Source organism: Phalacrocorax aristotelis, chromosome 22 (assembly GCF_949628215.1).
Source record: "Phalacrocorax aristotelis chromosome 22, bGulAri2.1, whole genome shotgun sequence".
Lineage (NCBI taxonomy): Eukaryota > Metazoa > Chordata > Aves > Suliformes > Phalacrocoracidae > Phalacrocorax > Phalacrocorax aristotelis.
Window position 1 is genome coordinate 6,395,526 of NC_134297.1, and position 13,804 is coordinate 6,409,329.

Below are 13,804 nucleotides of genomic sequence, written 5' to 3' on the forward strand. Positions count from 1 at the left end.
AATTCTGTACATAGACCAGGTCTACCAAAGCCTCACAGATGGCTTTCAGTGTCCCATAAATAGTGGTCCGCTAGCATGTTTCTTTGTGTTTCCTGAGTCCAGGGCTGGTCATTTTATGGAAGTGTCCAAAGGAATTACAGTGCTTTGTTAACAAGGTATTTGGAAAATGAAAAAAGTAACCAACTCTCCCATCTGGTCTTCAAGGGAAAAAATACATCCTCGTCGAGGTGGCAGCTGGGATAACTACCCCACCTCTTCAGAGATGTGCTCCTCTACCCTCATTTTCTCCCGGCACAACTATCTTTAGGTCACAGCAGAAGCTGCTACGCAGGCTAAGCTGAGCCTTTTTTGTTTACAGGCAAAAAGGCAGTTTTCCCTGCAGATACTGGAGGGAAAAAGAGATAGTGACTCTGTACTACCCTTACGTGCTACTATGATTTCAGTTTGTTCCAAAGATGGGTTTAAGACTGCATTTTTCCTTCTTTCCAGAACTGCTTGGGTAAAATAGGGCAGGGCAGACAGCATGTAAACAGTTCGAGGGTTGGAAAAATAATTTAATGGACTGCTTCGGCACATCTTCACAGCTTCATTGTTATATCCGTCCCTGCACACGTACACAAGGAGCCACCACCTCGCTGCTGCTGCTCTTTCTCCAGGCAGTCTGCTCACATCGAGCTGGTATATTATTCCCTTTCACCTTGGCTGCTGAAACAAAGACACAGGAAGCAGATCTGCCGTATTCTGGCATTTACATGATGTCCTCCTGCTTAACGGCTCCTATTAAAAATATACGTACAACAAAATCTGCCAGTTAGCCTTTAGTTAGGCAAGCTTTTCCCCCATACAGTCGAAATAAAAATTGTTTACCAGAGACACTTCCAAAACAGAAAAATTAGGGTCAGCAGACATGCCAAAAAAAGTCCAGAGCAAGCAGAGGTGTCGCTTCTTCTCTTGTCCTTTTTGTTAAACGCTGCATAAAATGGCACCCCCGAAGGATTTTGAGAGTACTTCTTCACGGTCACTGGGGACTTAAACCCTCTTAAAGCATTAACAAGAGCTCCAAGATTTTAGTTGAAGGTAAGTGAGCATATACTTTAAAACATATCGAGCTCCAGGATACCCAGATATATCTGGGCTTTCAGGGGAGGTGATGAGTACAAGCAAGTGACACCCCAAGGCTTCTTCACTCATGTTCCGCTGAGAAAGTTCTTGGTTTAGCGATGTGCACTTCACTGCCGCCGTTCCCGTTGGTGGTTGTGGTGATTATGTACTGGGTGGTTTGCTGCTGACTGCTTGCTTGCGGTTCCAACGTATCCGTGTGGGCTGGCGGCTGGGAAACACCGACCTGCACCTCACTGGAGAGCGAAGAGTTTTGTTTGACATCCAGATCAGGCTGCCCTTCAGATATCACATAGTGAGTCTGCGTGGGGAGTAGAAAAAGAAAAGAAATCACAGTTGTTTCGTGTTCTTTAAACTTTTCTGTTCTAACAGTCTGTAACTCTCCTGTGGCTGTGCTGGAAGACATTTTGGTAGGAACAAGGCACTCTGAAATTACGTTGTATTTCATTTAGATGTATTTGAGAGCAACATAACCCTTATCCTTTGTTTTCAAGTACATTGGGCGACTTAGCTGTAAGTTAACCAAACTTACAAATGGTTACAAATGGTTAACCTAATCATACAATTAACCCGTCAATACAAACTGAAATAGCAGCTTTGAATACAACAATTCTGAAAGGTTGTTTTTTTTTCCTATTTTCCAGTGTCCAATATCAATGCAGTACAACAGCAGGCCTCCCTACGCAGGGCTGCTTACCTAGTAAGACAGCCATTACTTTTATAGCTTTGTTATCCATAGGATTACAAAATAAGGAACGTTTCCAGAAACTGTTCTGAAATTTGATTTAACAGATACCGCTTAAATATTTTTAAGACGGTCAATACCAATAAATCATACCCTAGCTTGCAAGTGTGACTAAGTGAACACTTTAAACTTGAAGGAGTCACACAAACAGGGGCCTTGTAAATGGCTAGATGCAGAAAACTATTGGTAATCACCACAGAAAGGAGCATGATGCTACTTCAGGGAAAAAAAAAAACCAACCAGATCTCTTCCTTGAAGCTCATGGGATTATATCCTGCCTTCTGTAACCTGAAGTTTGCAACATAACTAGGTTTGAACACTAACACTTTCCTCCTTAGCTTGTGACACAACACACGATATCATTTCGTAGCTGTTTTGCCCACAGATTCTGCCCAGCCAGGAACTCACTACAGCTGTTACAGAAAGGCGGTGCCCTTTTGGACTATACAGCCCAGACCTCTTCAGGTACACCGTTACCCTCTACTCTGTGTGCCCCAGCCATCACTTTGGCACTCCTCTAACCTTCAAACTGAAGGGTTTAAGCCTGATACATTATTCTGGATGAAAAAAATAAAAGGGCCATGACTGTTTTCCTTACCTGTGTAACTGCTTTCACTTGCCCTGTGTTGACAGTGGTGACCGGCGTACCCACAGCGGTCTCAGTGATCACGTACTGGCCTTGAGGAATGGTCATCATCTGAATCTCAGATGCTAAAAAAAGGGAAATTGGAGAATCAAGACCGTCAGTCAAACTCAAAACCCACCTTGACAGATAATGTCTTACATCAGTAAAATTTCAAGCCTGAAACAGTGGTTGTTGAATAGAAATTCAGGTACTGTAATTACAAGGCCTTGTAAAACCCTACAGGCCTCAAGAGAATTATGCCAGCTAACATCAGCTGCAGATTTGGCAATTCATGCCTAGAGAACGCATCCTGTTCTCACCCAAGAAATCATAGAATTACCACCCAGAGCTGCATGGACATGAGAAATCATTTCATGTCACCCTCGTCTTCTGTATGATTCTTTCAAGCATCCATCCACATTTAACAAGCTGCTATCCAACACGTGGATTCTTGCTGAATCCAAGTTCTTTGGAATAAAGGAGCCCAGTCTGCCTGCCCAAACCGCCTATCGGATAATTATGGACTTACAGTAGAAAAGCTAGTACAACCTTTTTTCATATGTCTAAAATTGTTTATCATCTTAGACCTCTATGAACCACGAAGCTTAATGAGCTCCAAAAACACGATCCCATTTGGTAGCTGGAGAAACGGAGCACACACTGGTCCCACACACTAGCCAGGCTAGTGGTGAGAGCTACTGCTGACACTTACAATAGCTCCGAAATGAGTTCCATGTGCTAGGAAGGTACGTGTGCTGAACCGAAGATCCTTGCTGCTGCTGGAGGGCTTGGTTTGGTGTAGATGTAGCTGTCTGCATCTGCGAGGGGCTGAGTTCCTGCTGAGACTGTTGTGAGGAAGGACTCAAAGGCTGACCCCCAACCTAGAAAACCAAAGAAAAAAAGGTGTAAGTGTTCTCAGAGCGCTACGGATTGCATACCTCTGTACTGCTACAGACACATCCTCCTGATCAAGGGGAAGCATGGGGGCAGGCGGCAGGTTCTATAGCTTATGAGCACAAGAACTGCAAAACTCTCCTCCCTTTCCTCCAACTTGCTTCCTTATGGCTAGTACGCAGAGGTCGGGGAAACTGAAATAGGGATGTTGCTTGCAAGGGGTTACGTAGCGAGTCTGTGGAAGAGAACTGAGACGAGAGGCTAAATACTACCCAACAACACGAAGAGCTCAACTTCAAATGTTTGAGGAATGCCAGTTTCCATTTACATCTCTATTGGCTAGCTTTAAGCTCCAAATTTGTCCGTTCCCAGCTATTTATCTCTACCTTAAGAAAAAACCCCAAAACAAGCCAACAACAAACCAACCAGAAAAAAACGAAACAAAGCGACAACATGCCCATACACCCTAGGAACATCTGGGAACTACCTGATGATCTCAGAGATGTTCATGTGAGCCATATAGCGTGCAGTCCTTTAAATGGCATAGAAAAGACCCTGTTTGCAGTACCTGCGATGAGGACTGAGTTGCTGGCGACGGCTCTGTGACCTGGATGTGCTGCACCTGGATAGCATGCTGGGTGTACGTCTGGGGGTCATGAAGCTGCCCAACGTCCACTGTGGAGTGCTGGGACTGGTGAGGTGAGGTAGCCTGGAAAAAAGAAGTCAAAGCAGAGGCGTATACTTCAAATTCTTTGCAGAAGCAGCCACATAAACCTCTTCTGTGATACGAGGTCTGGAACAATGAGGTATAAGCCTCTGAGACCATGCAGCACTCCTTGTTCACACTTGTGTTTACCCTCTTTGCACTCCTGGGAGATAAAGAAGCCTGCTTAACAGATATAACGGCACCAAGATGGTTACACCTCAGTGGTATCAATGGAAAGGACTTGCCTGTGGCCACACAAGCTGTCTGTGGCAGAGTCTGGACTTAGATCAAAGGGTCTGAAACCTAGGATTAGTGTCAACCACTGGACCATCCTTCTTTGTAAGCATCTTTCTATAAATACACTCAGGATCTGCACATCCAATAGTTTGACATAGCTATTTATCAAGACAAGTACTCAGAGTCTTACTAATTAAAAGCTTTTTTTTGACCAACACCTGCTAATGATACCAATTGGAGTAATCTAATTACAAGTCTCAGATCCTGATAAAATTAATATTAGCTGCAGGAATCAGTCTTCATGCTCGTTTCATTAGAAGAGCCACAGTCAATATTAACCGACGCCATTGTTTAGGCCTTTATTAACCAAATTCATAACCTAATTTGTACTGAGGGGCCAGAGAAAACACACAGTTTTAGATTTAAATACAAACACAAGGTAGCTTCAGCTTCACCCAGCAGATAATAGATTTGAAGGCTATGGTGATTTCTTACAGCTGCCCGAGCTATTTTCCTCAGCTCAGTTACCCTAGTTACACTCTGGTTTTTATTTTTAGGAGGCTGTTGAGCATCACAGAGAATGAATATTCTAATAGATGATACGAAGGGAAAAAGCAAGCGCTTTCTGTACTTCCAAATTTTGACTCTGGCTCACTGAGAACAAGAAAGTACAAATTAGTCCTCTCAACTGCAAAAATGGGTCACCCACTGACCCACTTTTCTCATTGCTGGAAATCCTTTCTAGAGCAGACTCAAGCAAAGGTGCCCACATGAGTAGAACTAAGTTAGGACTGTGTTGATATGTCTCCAGCAAGCTGATCAAGACTGGCAGGACTATTTATACCCAGTACGTGATGTTTACAATGGGAACCCTAAGCATTACCTACCAATTTATCTGTAGAAAATAGTCTGCACTGCTTTTCATAACTATTCCTTAACAAAATTCTGAGCACTGCAGCCACAACAGAGCACAGGTTTGACATGGAGGGGGTTCAAAAGCACATGGAGTCCCCCAACAGGTTACTTACCTGGGCCACTTGAACAACCTGCAGCTGTATGTGCTGAGGCTGCTGCAAGCCAGTTGTGGACTGAGACACAGGGATGTACTGGATTCGCTGGTAATCTCCCTGGGGAGTTCGGTAGTCCGTTGTGAGGGTCTGGGATATCTCAGTCATCGCTTGTGTCAGTAAATCTGTTGTCTGAGCAGGTAGAGAGATACAGACCGTCATCACGTATTGTTCACTGGATTAAATACTTTTGCAGGGCTGTAGTTCTTTCATCGCACTGACTCTATGCTTACGTCACTGGGCCTCATCATTTATTTACAAGAGCTTAATGTGTACAGAGGACGGGGTCATAAGCAATCCCCAGGGATCATGCACCGGGATTGCTCTCTGCTGACTGACCACCGGTCAGAACCACTCAGGGCTGACTTAACATACTATGATAATAAAATTATTTTAATATTCAGACTTAACAGTATTCTATTAGACAACAAATAACCTGCATTTGTAAAGAGCTGACTTCATTTCCAAGTCAAAAACTGCTTCTCTGACATTCTACCCTTCCTCCTCACCTGCCAGTGCAATACTCGACAGCTGTATTTCTGAAGTGTGTAAAGACTTTTAGCACCTAACCAAGCAGGTTTATGAAGCCAACAGCATCCTGGCTGAATCTGCCCGTTTTCAAGCAAAACAGTCTTTTACCCCATTTCAGTCTTCAAATAGGATGTTTTAAACTGTGGTTAAGATTTTTAAAACTCTGCAGCATCCAGGCACCGCTAAAAGACACAAGACTGATTTTTTTAGTCTCAGCTTTGACTTCTGTAGCAGCTGATGTATTAACAGTGGAGAGATCAGCCACTGGAGGTTCGTATTGCTCAGTTCTGCACTGTCCAAAGGATTACAGGAAGATTTTGACTCCTCTGAACAATCTGATCCAGTCCCCAGCCATCGTTAAACACGTCCTCTCGATCCCAAGGACTGCAAGCACCTCAAGAGAACAGTCTCAGTGAAAATCCACGAGATGAGTATTCCTGAAATAATTAGGTGTGCGTGAAAGTATTACGTGGAGTCAGTAGCATTTGGGTCTGAATGGAAGAAGGGAATGGAGTAGGGAAGACAGACAAATCCTTAGAGCTCCAGAAAGAGAAATACATAGCTGCTGGCAGAGCAAAGCTATGCCACACAGACTCAGGAACAGAAGTGATCTCCTGTCATGTCCTAACACATGCTTTAAAATGATGCCTGCCAAGTAAACACTGAGACTACAATACCAGAGGGCTTCTGCTCTGTTTGTTTCCACCCACTGGCCTGATCTAAGGTGTCCTGAATCCTTACCACAACAGTCTCTCCGGTAGTGCTGTCGGTGGTTAGAACGGCAGGAGTGGAACTGATGACAGCTGTCGCCAGCGGGGCATGTATTGTATTCGGAAGCTGAGCAAACTCCGGGTGCTTCTTGCGAATGTGTTGTACCATCTTTGTCTACAGAGAGGTGCAAAAGAGCATTACAAAGATGGTCAGTAGCTCTGCTTCGGGCCAGCTGAAATCAAACAGCGCTGTGGATTGCAGCTTTAAGATTTCCTCAAGTAAGGCAGCGTCAAGATTCACACTACAGGGTGCTCTGGTCAGCAAGAGGGAAACAAGGATCACAAAGCTCCTGCTGATTAGAGCTATCTGATACTGAAACATTGCCCCACACATCACAACCTGTAAGCCTTTTACCCCAACACAGCCAAATATTTTGGGAATCTACTCCAGAGGTCACCTTTTCTACGTTTTGTTTCCCTACTCCTCTCCCTCATCACTGTCAGTGAGCAGTTTCCAAGCTCTTCTGTTTGTGACCGCACTCTGATAACATTTCCATTTTTTCTCTGAAGCTCATGCCCTCTATTTAGGGAGTCTTTTTGTCATAAAACAAGCAGGCTGTGCCTATATTGTCAGCGCACAGCATGAAACCAGCACTCTGACTCAGACTAAAAGAGCTCTGCTTGCGGACTGACAGATGACAGAGACCGTGGTAGAAAAAGCATCACCAGGGAGAGGCAGACTTCCGAGGCTATGAGACAATCCCCATACCTTACTGCTGTACTGCTTGGAACAGTGGGGACAGCAGACCGGAGGGGTGGCTATGGTGCCTGTCAGCTGCGTGTGGGTGCTCAGCATGGGATCCGGCTCTCCTGGGCCCGCAGGGCGCAGTTTCCGGATGCTTGGAGGCAGCTCAGCACCAGGATGGTTCTTCAGGATGTGTGCTTTGCGTTTGCTGGCACTCTTGTACACCTGCAGGGTGAAGATTTGGCATGAAAACAGTGTAATCCTGATGCCTGCGCAGAAAACAGCTACCAGTTATCTTCATCTGGAAGGTCTGTGTGTTGCTTTAGACAGTACGCTTAGTCAAATCCCTAAACAATTACAACATAATGCATGAATATACATACACCTTCCAGCGTTTCATCAACCTGTAGAAGCAACCCCTTCTTGTGTAGCACGCAGAAGCCATTTGAGAACGTGTTGTGTGCCACAACAAAACAAAGCAGGACGGGAAGGTAAAAGGATAATGTTTTTCTTCTGATGGTTAAGTTCAAATGTCAGCAAAGCCACCGATCGCCAAAGCTGTCCAGTGCTAATTTATCATGCCTCCACTCTCACACAAAGCATCGAATGGTTTTAGTAGCCTTCAGTGATCAATATATTTTAACATTTTTTTAGGCATATCAACAAATGAATATTCTGTAATGTTATTTAAAACGACAGGGTTTTTTTTCCCTTTAAGAAAAAGGAAGGAGGCATCATGGAAGAATGTACTAATGATAAGAACACTCAGTAAAAATATGCTCCCTGGTAAATAGAAGCCCACATGCACAAGAAGCTAAAGCCAGGGAGTAAGAACAGGAACCTAAAGGCAGTGCAGAAGCTGCATCAGGCTCCATTGAACACTGGGAACTACTGGCATGTGACTAATTAAGCAGCTTAAAATAAAAGGAGTTAAAGACTAACTTTTAGAAGTGATAAAAAAACCAAAATAAACTAGTGCTCAGGAATTACAGGCAGACAGGAAACTTAGTCCTGGGTTGCAAGAAGTGATACCGGACTAATGGTGGGTGACTGCTTGCAGGACCACAGTATTTGACTTTTACCAACTCCAAAGACAGCAGAAAAGGAGAACTGCTGGTTTCAGTTAGGATTCAGCTGCCTTGGCCTAAGTGCATTTCCTCATTATTTCTTTTGGATACTGCTAGAGAAATGTTGCCGGCAAACACCTCAAAAAGCTACAAATGCTGCTAAATGTTTCTATGCAAAGACAAATTGGTTGCATACAGGGCTAGGACCGAGGTGCCCTCTGTGGGGTGACTCCCTTACATACCTTATCACAGTACTGGCAGAAGTAATCTCTGTTGGGTTTGATGATGGGCAATGTGAGCTCTGGCACTTCCTCTATTTTCATGTCTGGATGTCTCTTTGATAAATGATTCACCTTAGAAAAAAAGAACAGAGATCACAAGAGCATTTTACAGAGAGAAGCTGAACAATTGCTTCTTCCCCTAGACATGGATAAGAGCCAAACCAAAACTGTAGTCATGCTAGCCAGCAGCACCGGAAGCATTTGCTGCTGCAGGGTTATTGTGCATTCAAAATCAGCTGCTGAAGGTAAGCACGGTCTTACTAGAGCTCATCTACAGTGTCTCTAATCAAACTAAGATGAGAAGGGGTAAAATAGCTCGCCGGAACTCCCTTGCAGCTGAGAGTGAGGTAATGTAAAGGACCCCTGCCCAGAGCAGCCTTTGCTAGCAGGGATAACAACCCTCATGAAATATTTGCAAGTAAGGTCTCTTGCTGTAACAGCCTTTACACAGTGGCAGTTACCAGTTATGGCCAGGAGAGGCCCCTCAAGAAGGGGGAGAAACAAAAAACCAGGAAAGAGCGGCAGGAAAAAAACTGAGGCAGTAAGGCTGAACTAGGTACTACATTAATCTCATGTTTTGCTTAATACGTTACACATCAATCAGCATTAGCGTTGAGACATGGTAGTGACAACTGGACATACAACACGGACAATGAACACGCAAAAACACACATTTGCCGAAGAGAAGATGCACAGTTTTAAAAAACAAGATATGTAATCTCAACTCAGCTATGAAATCCTCCCAGTTTTGCAGCACCCTCGTGCTCCAGCCATTGGAAGTCCATCTTTACTCCTTAACTATTCATCAAAATTGAGTACGGAAGTTGTAACAGAAGCTAGAGCACAGAGACACTCACCAACATCCCCCTCCGGCGGAAACCCATCATACAGAGTCGGCACTTGAACATGAAGCTTTCGTAGTCAGTGGATGCTATCCGAGGCTTGAACGTTTTTGAGCGGCTGATTCGATCAGCTTTCTTGGCCTCCCTCTCCGGGTTGTGCATCCTCTGCATGTGCTCTCGCAGCTTGTCTTTCCTCTAGGGAAGGAGCAATCAGGGAGCAAAATATCAGCACCACTTACTGCCTTACTGCTTGTTACAAGGACGAGCCACAATTTAAGGTGTTCAGAGATCTCTTTGGCTTCTCCTCTCCAATGCTGCTGTGAGACAGTTGCTCAGTGTTGGGACAGGCCAACAGGAACCCTTCGGGCTTAAGTTTATACTTCAAACCAAGCTGAGGTTGCTCACCCACAAAAGCAGGAGCCGCACTAATGCTGATTTAGCAGCCTCAGTGAGAACAAACCCCTCCGCTCTGGCTTTTCTTTGAATTGATCTAAAGTTAGCGTTCAACTCTGTACAGCTGGAGTTTTCTTAACTAAACTGATAAAAGCAATACAATCCAAGCACCTGCCGATCGAGCTGTATAACGACCCAATTCTTAATGAGCAGATGAAGCTTCCTTTGCTATTAAATTATTAGAATTAACATCTCAGATGAGACACCATATTACAGCAGAGCACGCTGGGGTAGGTCTCACCCCTTGTCCATCAGAAATGAGTGTCGTAGCTCATCACACAAAGCAGTGTGTGCAACTTGGAGGCAAGTCTAGCAGGTTTACACATGTTCGTTTCTTCCACCTTCAAGAAGGTGAGCTTGTCTCCTTCTAGGAGACCTTCCAAGGAATGGTGTTCTCCACCTGTATCAAGAATGATCCAGTCAAGAGCCTTCTTACCTTGAACTGCTTGCCACAGGTGGAGCACAGGAAGTCTTTGCGGTCCGAGTGTCGCAGCATATGGAGTCGCAGCTTGTCAGGACGGCAGAAAGCCTTGTCACATTCTGTACACTGGTAAATCTTCTCTGAATGGAAACTGCGCACGTGTTTCTTGACCTAGAATTGCAGATCATAGGAAAACGGAATTTATTCAAAACAGCAGAGTGTGTAGTAGAACAGTCTAGGAAACTCTTAGCAAAAAAAGAAAAGACGACAAAAAAGGTTCTAAGAGTTCTCTAATATGCTTTGGCTTAAAAAGTGTTTTATCAGAACAGCTGACATCTTGGAAATAGTTTCTATAAAGCCATAACATCTGTGTGATCTATCTAGATGGACAATTTTATTTCCTCAGGAATGGTCTTGAAGGCATCAGCTATTGCCCAGTTGAGCACTTAACGGGTAGCAACTCAATGATGTACCTGTTTTACTGACTCATCCTTGAGTTAACACGCTCATCTGAGGTTCGTTATCTCTACTTCATTTGTAAGAATTCTAAAGGCAAGGACTGATTCCTTTCAGTCACAGAGAATGAGCTTGCAATTGCAAGTGGCAAAAGAGCCAACCTTGGACAGAAAAGCCTTCGCGTGCCATTCCTGACTGGTGATTACTTTTGCATACTTTGGGACAATCCTTGACCTCTTCAAGCATCTGGTGGGATTTGCTGGCCCACTCCCCCCCCCCCCCCCCCAATAAAGTAACTCATGAGGTTTGACATTTGAAATCCACACACTAATCAAGAAATGGATCTCTAATTCTTTACCACCTTCTAATACTGATCATATATGGAACAACTTGGTATCTTTATCTGTTCCACATAGAAATATTTCAGTAGGCAGCAATCTGTGGTGACTAGCCTTAATTACCCACATTGCACTGGATTAAAAAAAAAAATCTTTAAATTCCAAAATACAGCTGAAAAAAGCCATGGGACCCTCTTCTAACTGGCTCAGTTTCACGAGCAAGTTTATGGGGAATTAGGTTGCGGTATAGCATTTCTGAATCACCATCATCATTTTTCCTTGTTCAACATTTACAGAAGATAAAGGGTTTTTGCCAGGACGGAATTATATTAGTAAATCACTTTCCCCCATCTTTTCGTCTTTAGCCTATCGGCTAGGCTATCGGTTCCTATTACTTGACATAAATTGAAATACAGAAATCCAGTTTAAGTCAGGCAGCTCAGCAAGATGTAATCACACTCTTTGTCCATATGAAGGATAATGAATACGTACGTGGTATGCCTCAGTTTTTTCTTACTGAACATTGAAATAGCATCCTTAAATTCTATTAACAATCTCCAACAGCTCTGCACACTGCACTAAGTCGTTACATTACTCACTACTCCGGTGCAACCTCTCTTAAGCAGTGTGCAGAGAGGAGGAAGAATAAAGTACCCAGCTGAAGCCCAGGGGGGAAGTCAGGAAGCAGAGTTTCCTGATCCATTCTGACATTTCTGCAAGGTGTTCAAATGAATTACCCTGACAGAAACAGTCAAGGGATTAAAAGGTATTTGTATCACGTAAAAACCACTTTTTTTTTTGTTCAGAGTTTTAAAAACGAAGGACAAGGTATATCCAAGCACAAGCGGCATACAGCAAATGACTATTGCTTTTTGTGCTGTGGATCTGTACTGACCAAACGTAGTCGGGACCTCTGCTTTAGGCACTTTCTGGGGATAAGGAACCACCCCCTCCCACAGCGCAGTGCCTTCTCATGCCAGACTGAAGTACTACATGTAATGATATAGCACAAAGAGCACTTCAACAGCATAAGGCAACATCTAGCAACACTTGGTTGCTCCTCCTTTGATTTCTGACCGACATGGACCTTTTTATCTTGTGAGAATGAACTGACACGCAGCATTACATGAGAACAGTACTGAAGAATTCATGAACAGAGTGGCTTGCAAGAGACCCAGAAGGCAGAGCTTCAAATCAGTAGGGCACCTCACCTGGATAAAATCCGGGAAGCGTTTTTTGCAGGTAGGGCAGGTGAAATAGCCATCGTTGACATGGATGGCCACATGATCTTTAAGCAGATCCAAGCGGTCGAAGGACTCGGGACAGAAAATGCAAGAGTACGTTTTCTGGTCCATGTGGAACTTCATGTGGCTCTCGAGAGCACCGCTGTTGATGAAGCCCTTGTTGCAGATGTCACAAGTCAAAGGGCAGTTCCCTTCCCGCCCGTGAAACCGCAAATGCTGATCCAGTTTGTCCTTTTCACGGAAGGCCTTCCCACACTGGAGACATTTGAACGGCCGAAAGGATTTCCGTATGAACAGGTGCTGAAGAGCTGCATTCTGAAAGGAACGTCAGAGAGACCATTAGCTTTTGTTATTATGTGTAGATTCCACATCCAAGTATTTTCAAGATTAAACACACCAGATGACCAGTGAACCTAAGCTTAAAAAACATAATTATAGATGCTGTCTCCATTTTAGAGAAGGGGAGGCTGTGACAGGCAGAAGTTAAGGGATATCACTGCAGTCACACATCAAGATAGGATAACACAAGGCAGGAGTTGCCTCTCCAGGCCCTGTTTTTCTGCTGATTGAGCTAACTTTTGTCTTTAGCATGGCATCTTTCCATAAAAGAAACCCAAATCCTCTCTGAAGTACAGACCCAGGCCCTAGAAAAGCTGCAATTCGAGCTGATTTTGGGGGATTGGGTCAGAAGTTCAGCCACCATACAAAGGAAGGGCAAGCTAATGCCCTGTCTTACACACAGGAGCAGGGCTTAGGAAGTTCTAGAGCCCTTTATAAAATCAGCTTCTGCACCAAAGATCGCCACAGAGATGTGCAGCAGTGGTTTAGCATTGCCTGGAAAACTTCTGGTGGAATATACATTCAATCTTTTTGTTATTATCAAAAAGAATAGAGTTTCAAAACGTTACAGCAAGGGCAGAATGGCAGGTTTACAAGCAACAGGAAAGAACTTGTGAGCAATTCGCCTATCTTTGCCACTTAGCATATATCATGTGCGAGAGCCTGAAAATGAAGAAAGAGATGAAAGAAACACACTGATGCCGAATCAAGAGGAACTCTGATAGATTCTGTTGTCTACTGAAAGGGTAGTTGATTACACACAGTCAAACTTGAAATTGCTTTTCCTGGTATTGCAAGAAAACTAAGAATATTGTGAATTGAGCATAATGCAGGTTGTGCGAACATTCATTTTAAAATTTAATATACCAGGCTGCTCTCCTCTGTTTTTCTCCACTCCTACTGTGCACAATTTCTCTTCTCAGTCCCTGCTTTGTGTGTGCGCTTCCCTTCAGTCTACCTTTTCTGTAACATTTTGTGATTGTT

At 43.9% G+C, this 13,804-nt stretch overlaps 1 protein-coding gene across 7 annotated transcripts in view; it reads right to left on the reverse strand.

Moving 5' to 3' along the window:
- Positions 1-533: 533 nt before the first annotated feature.
- The window catches only part of PRDM10 (PR/SET domain 10), a 43,092-nt gene continuing 29,821 nt past the window's right edge, over positions 534-13,804 (reverse strand). For all 7 annotated transcript variants that reach the window (XM_075116378.1, XM_075116376.1, XM_075116379.1 and 4 more), the window contains 11 exons: positions 12,449-12,796; positions 10,459-10,614; positions 9,585-9,764; positions 8,689-8,799; positions 7,404-7,604; positions 6,666-6,809; positions 5,355-5,525; positions 3,952-4,092; positions 3,202-3,370; positions 2,463-2,575; positions 534-1,420 (listed from right to left, as the gene is read on the reverse strand). In XM_075116378.1, the coding sequence (XP_074972479.1) occupies positions 1,184-1,420; positions 2,463-2,575; positions 3,202-3,370; positions 3,952-4,092; positions 5,355-5,525; positions 6,666-6,809; positions 7,404-7,604; positions 8,689-8,799; positions 9,585-9,764; positions 10,459-10,614; positions 12,449-12,796 (1,971 nt within the window). In that variant the 3' untranslated portion in view covers positions 534-1,183. The remainder of the gene's footprint in view (positions 1,421-2,462; positions 2,576-3,201; positions 3,371-3,951; positions 4,093-5,354; positions 5,526-6,665; positions 6,810-7,403; positions 7,605-8,688; positions 8,800-9,584; positions 9,765-10,458; positions 10,615-12,448; positions 12,797-13,804) is intronic.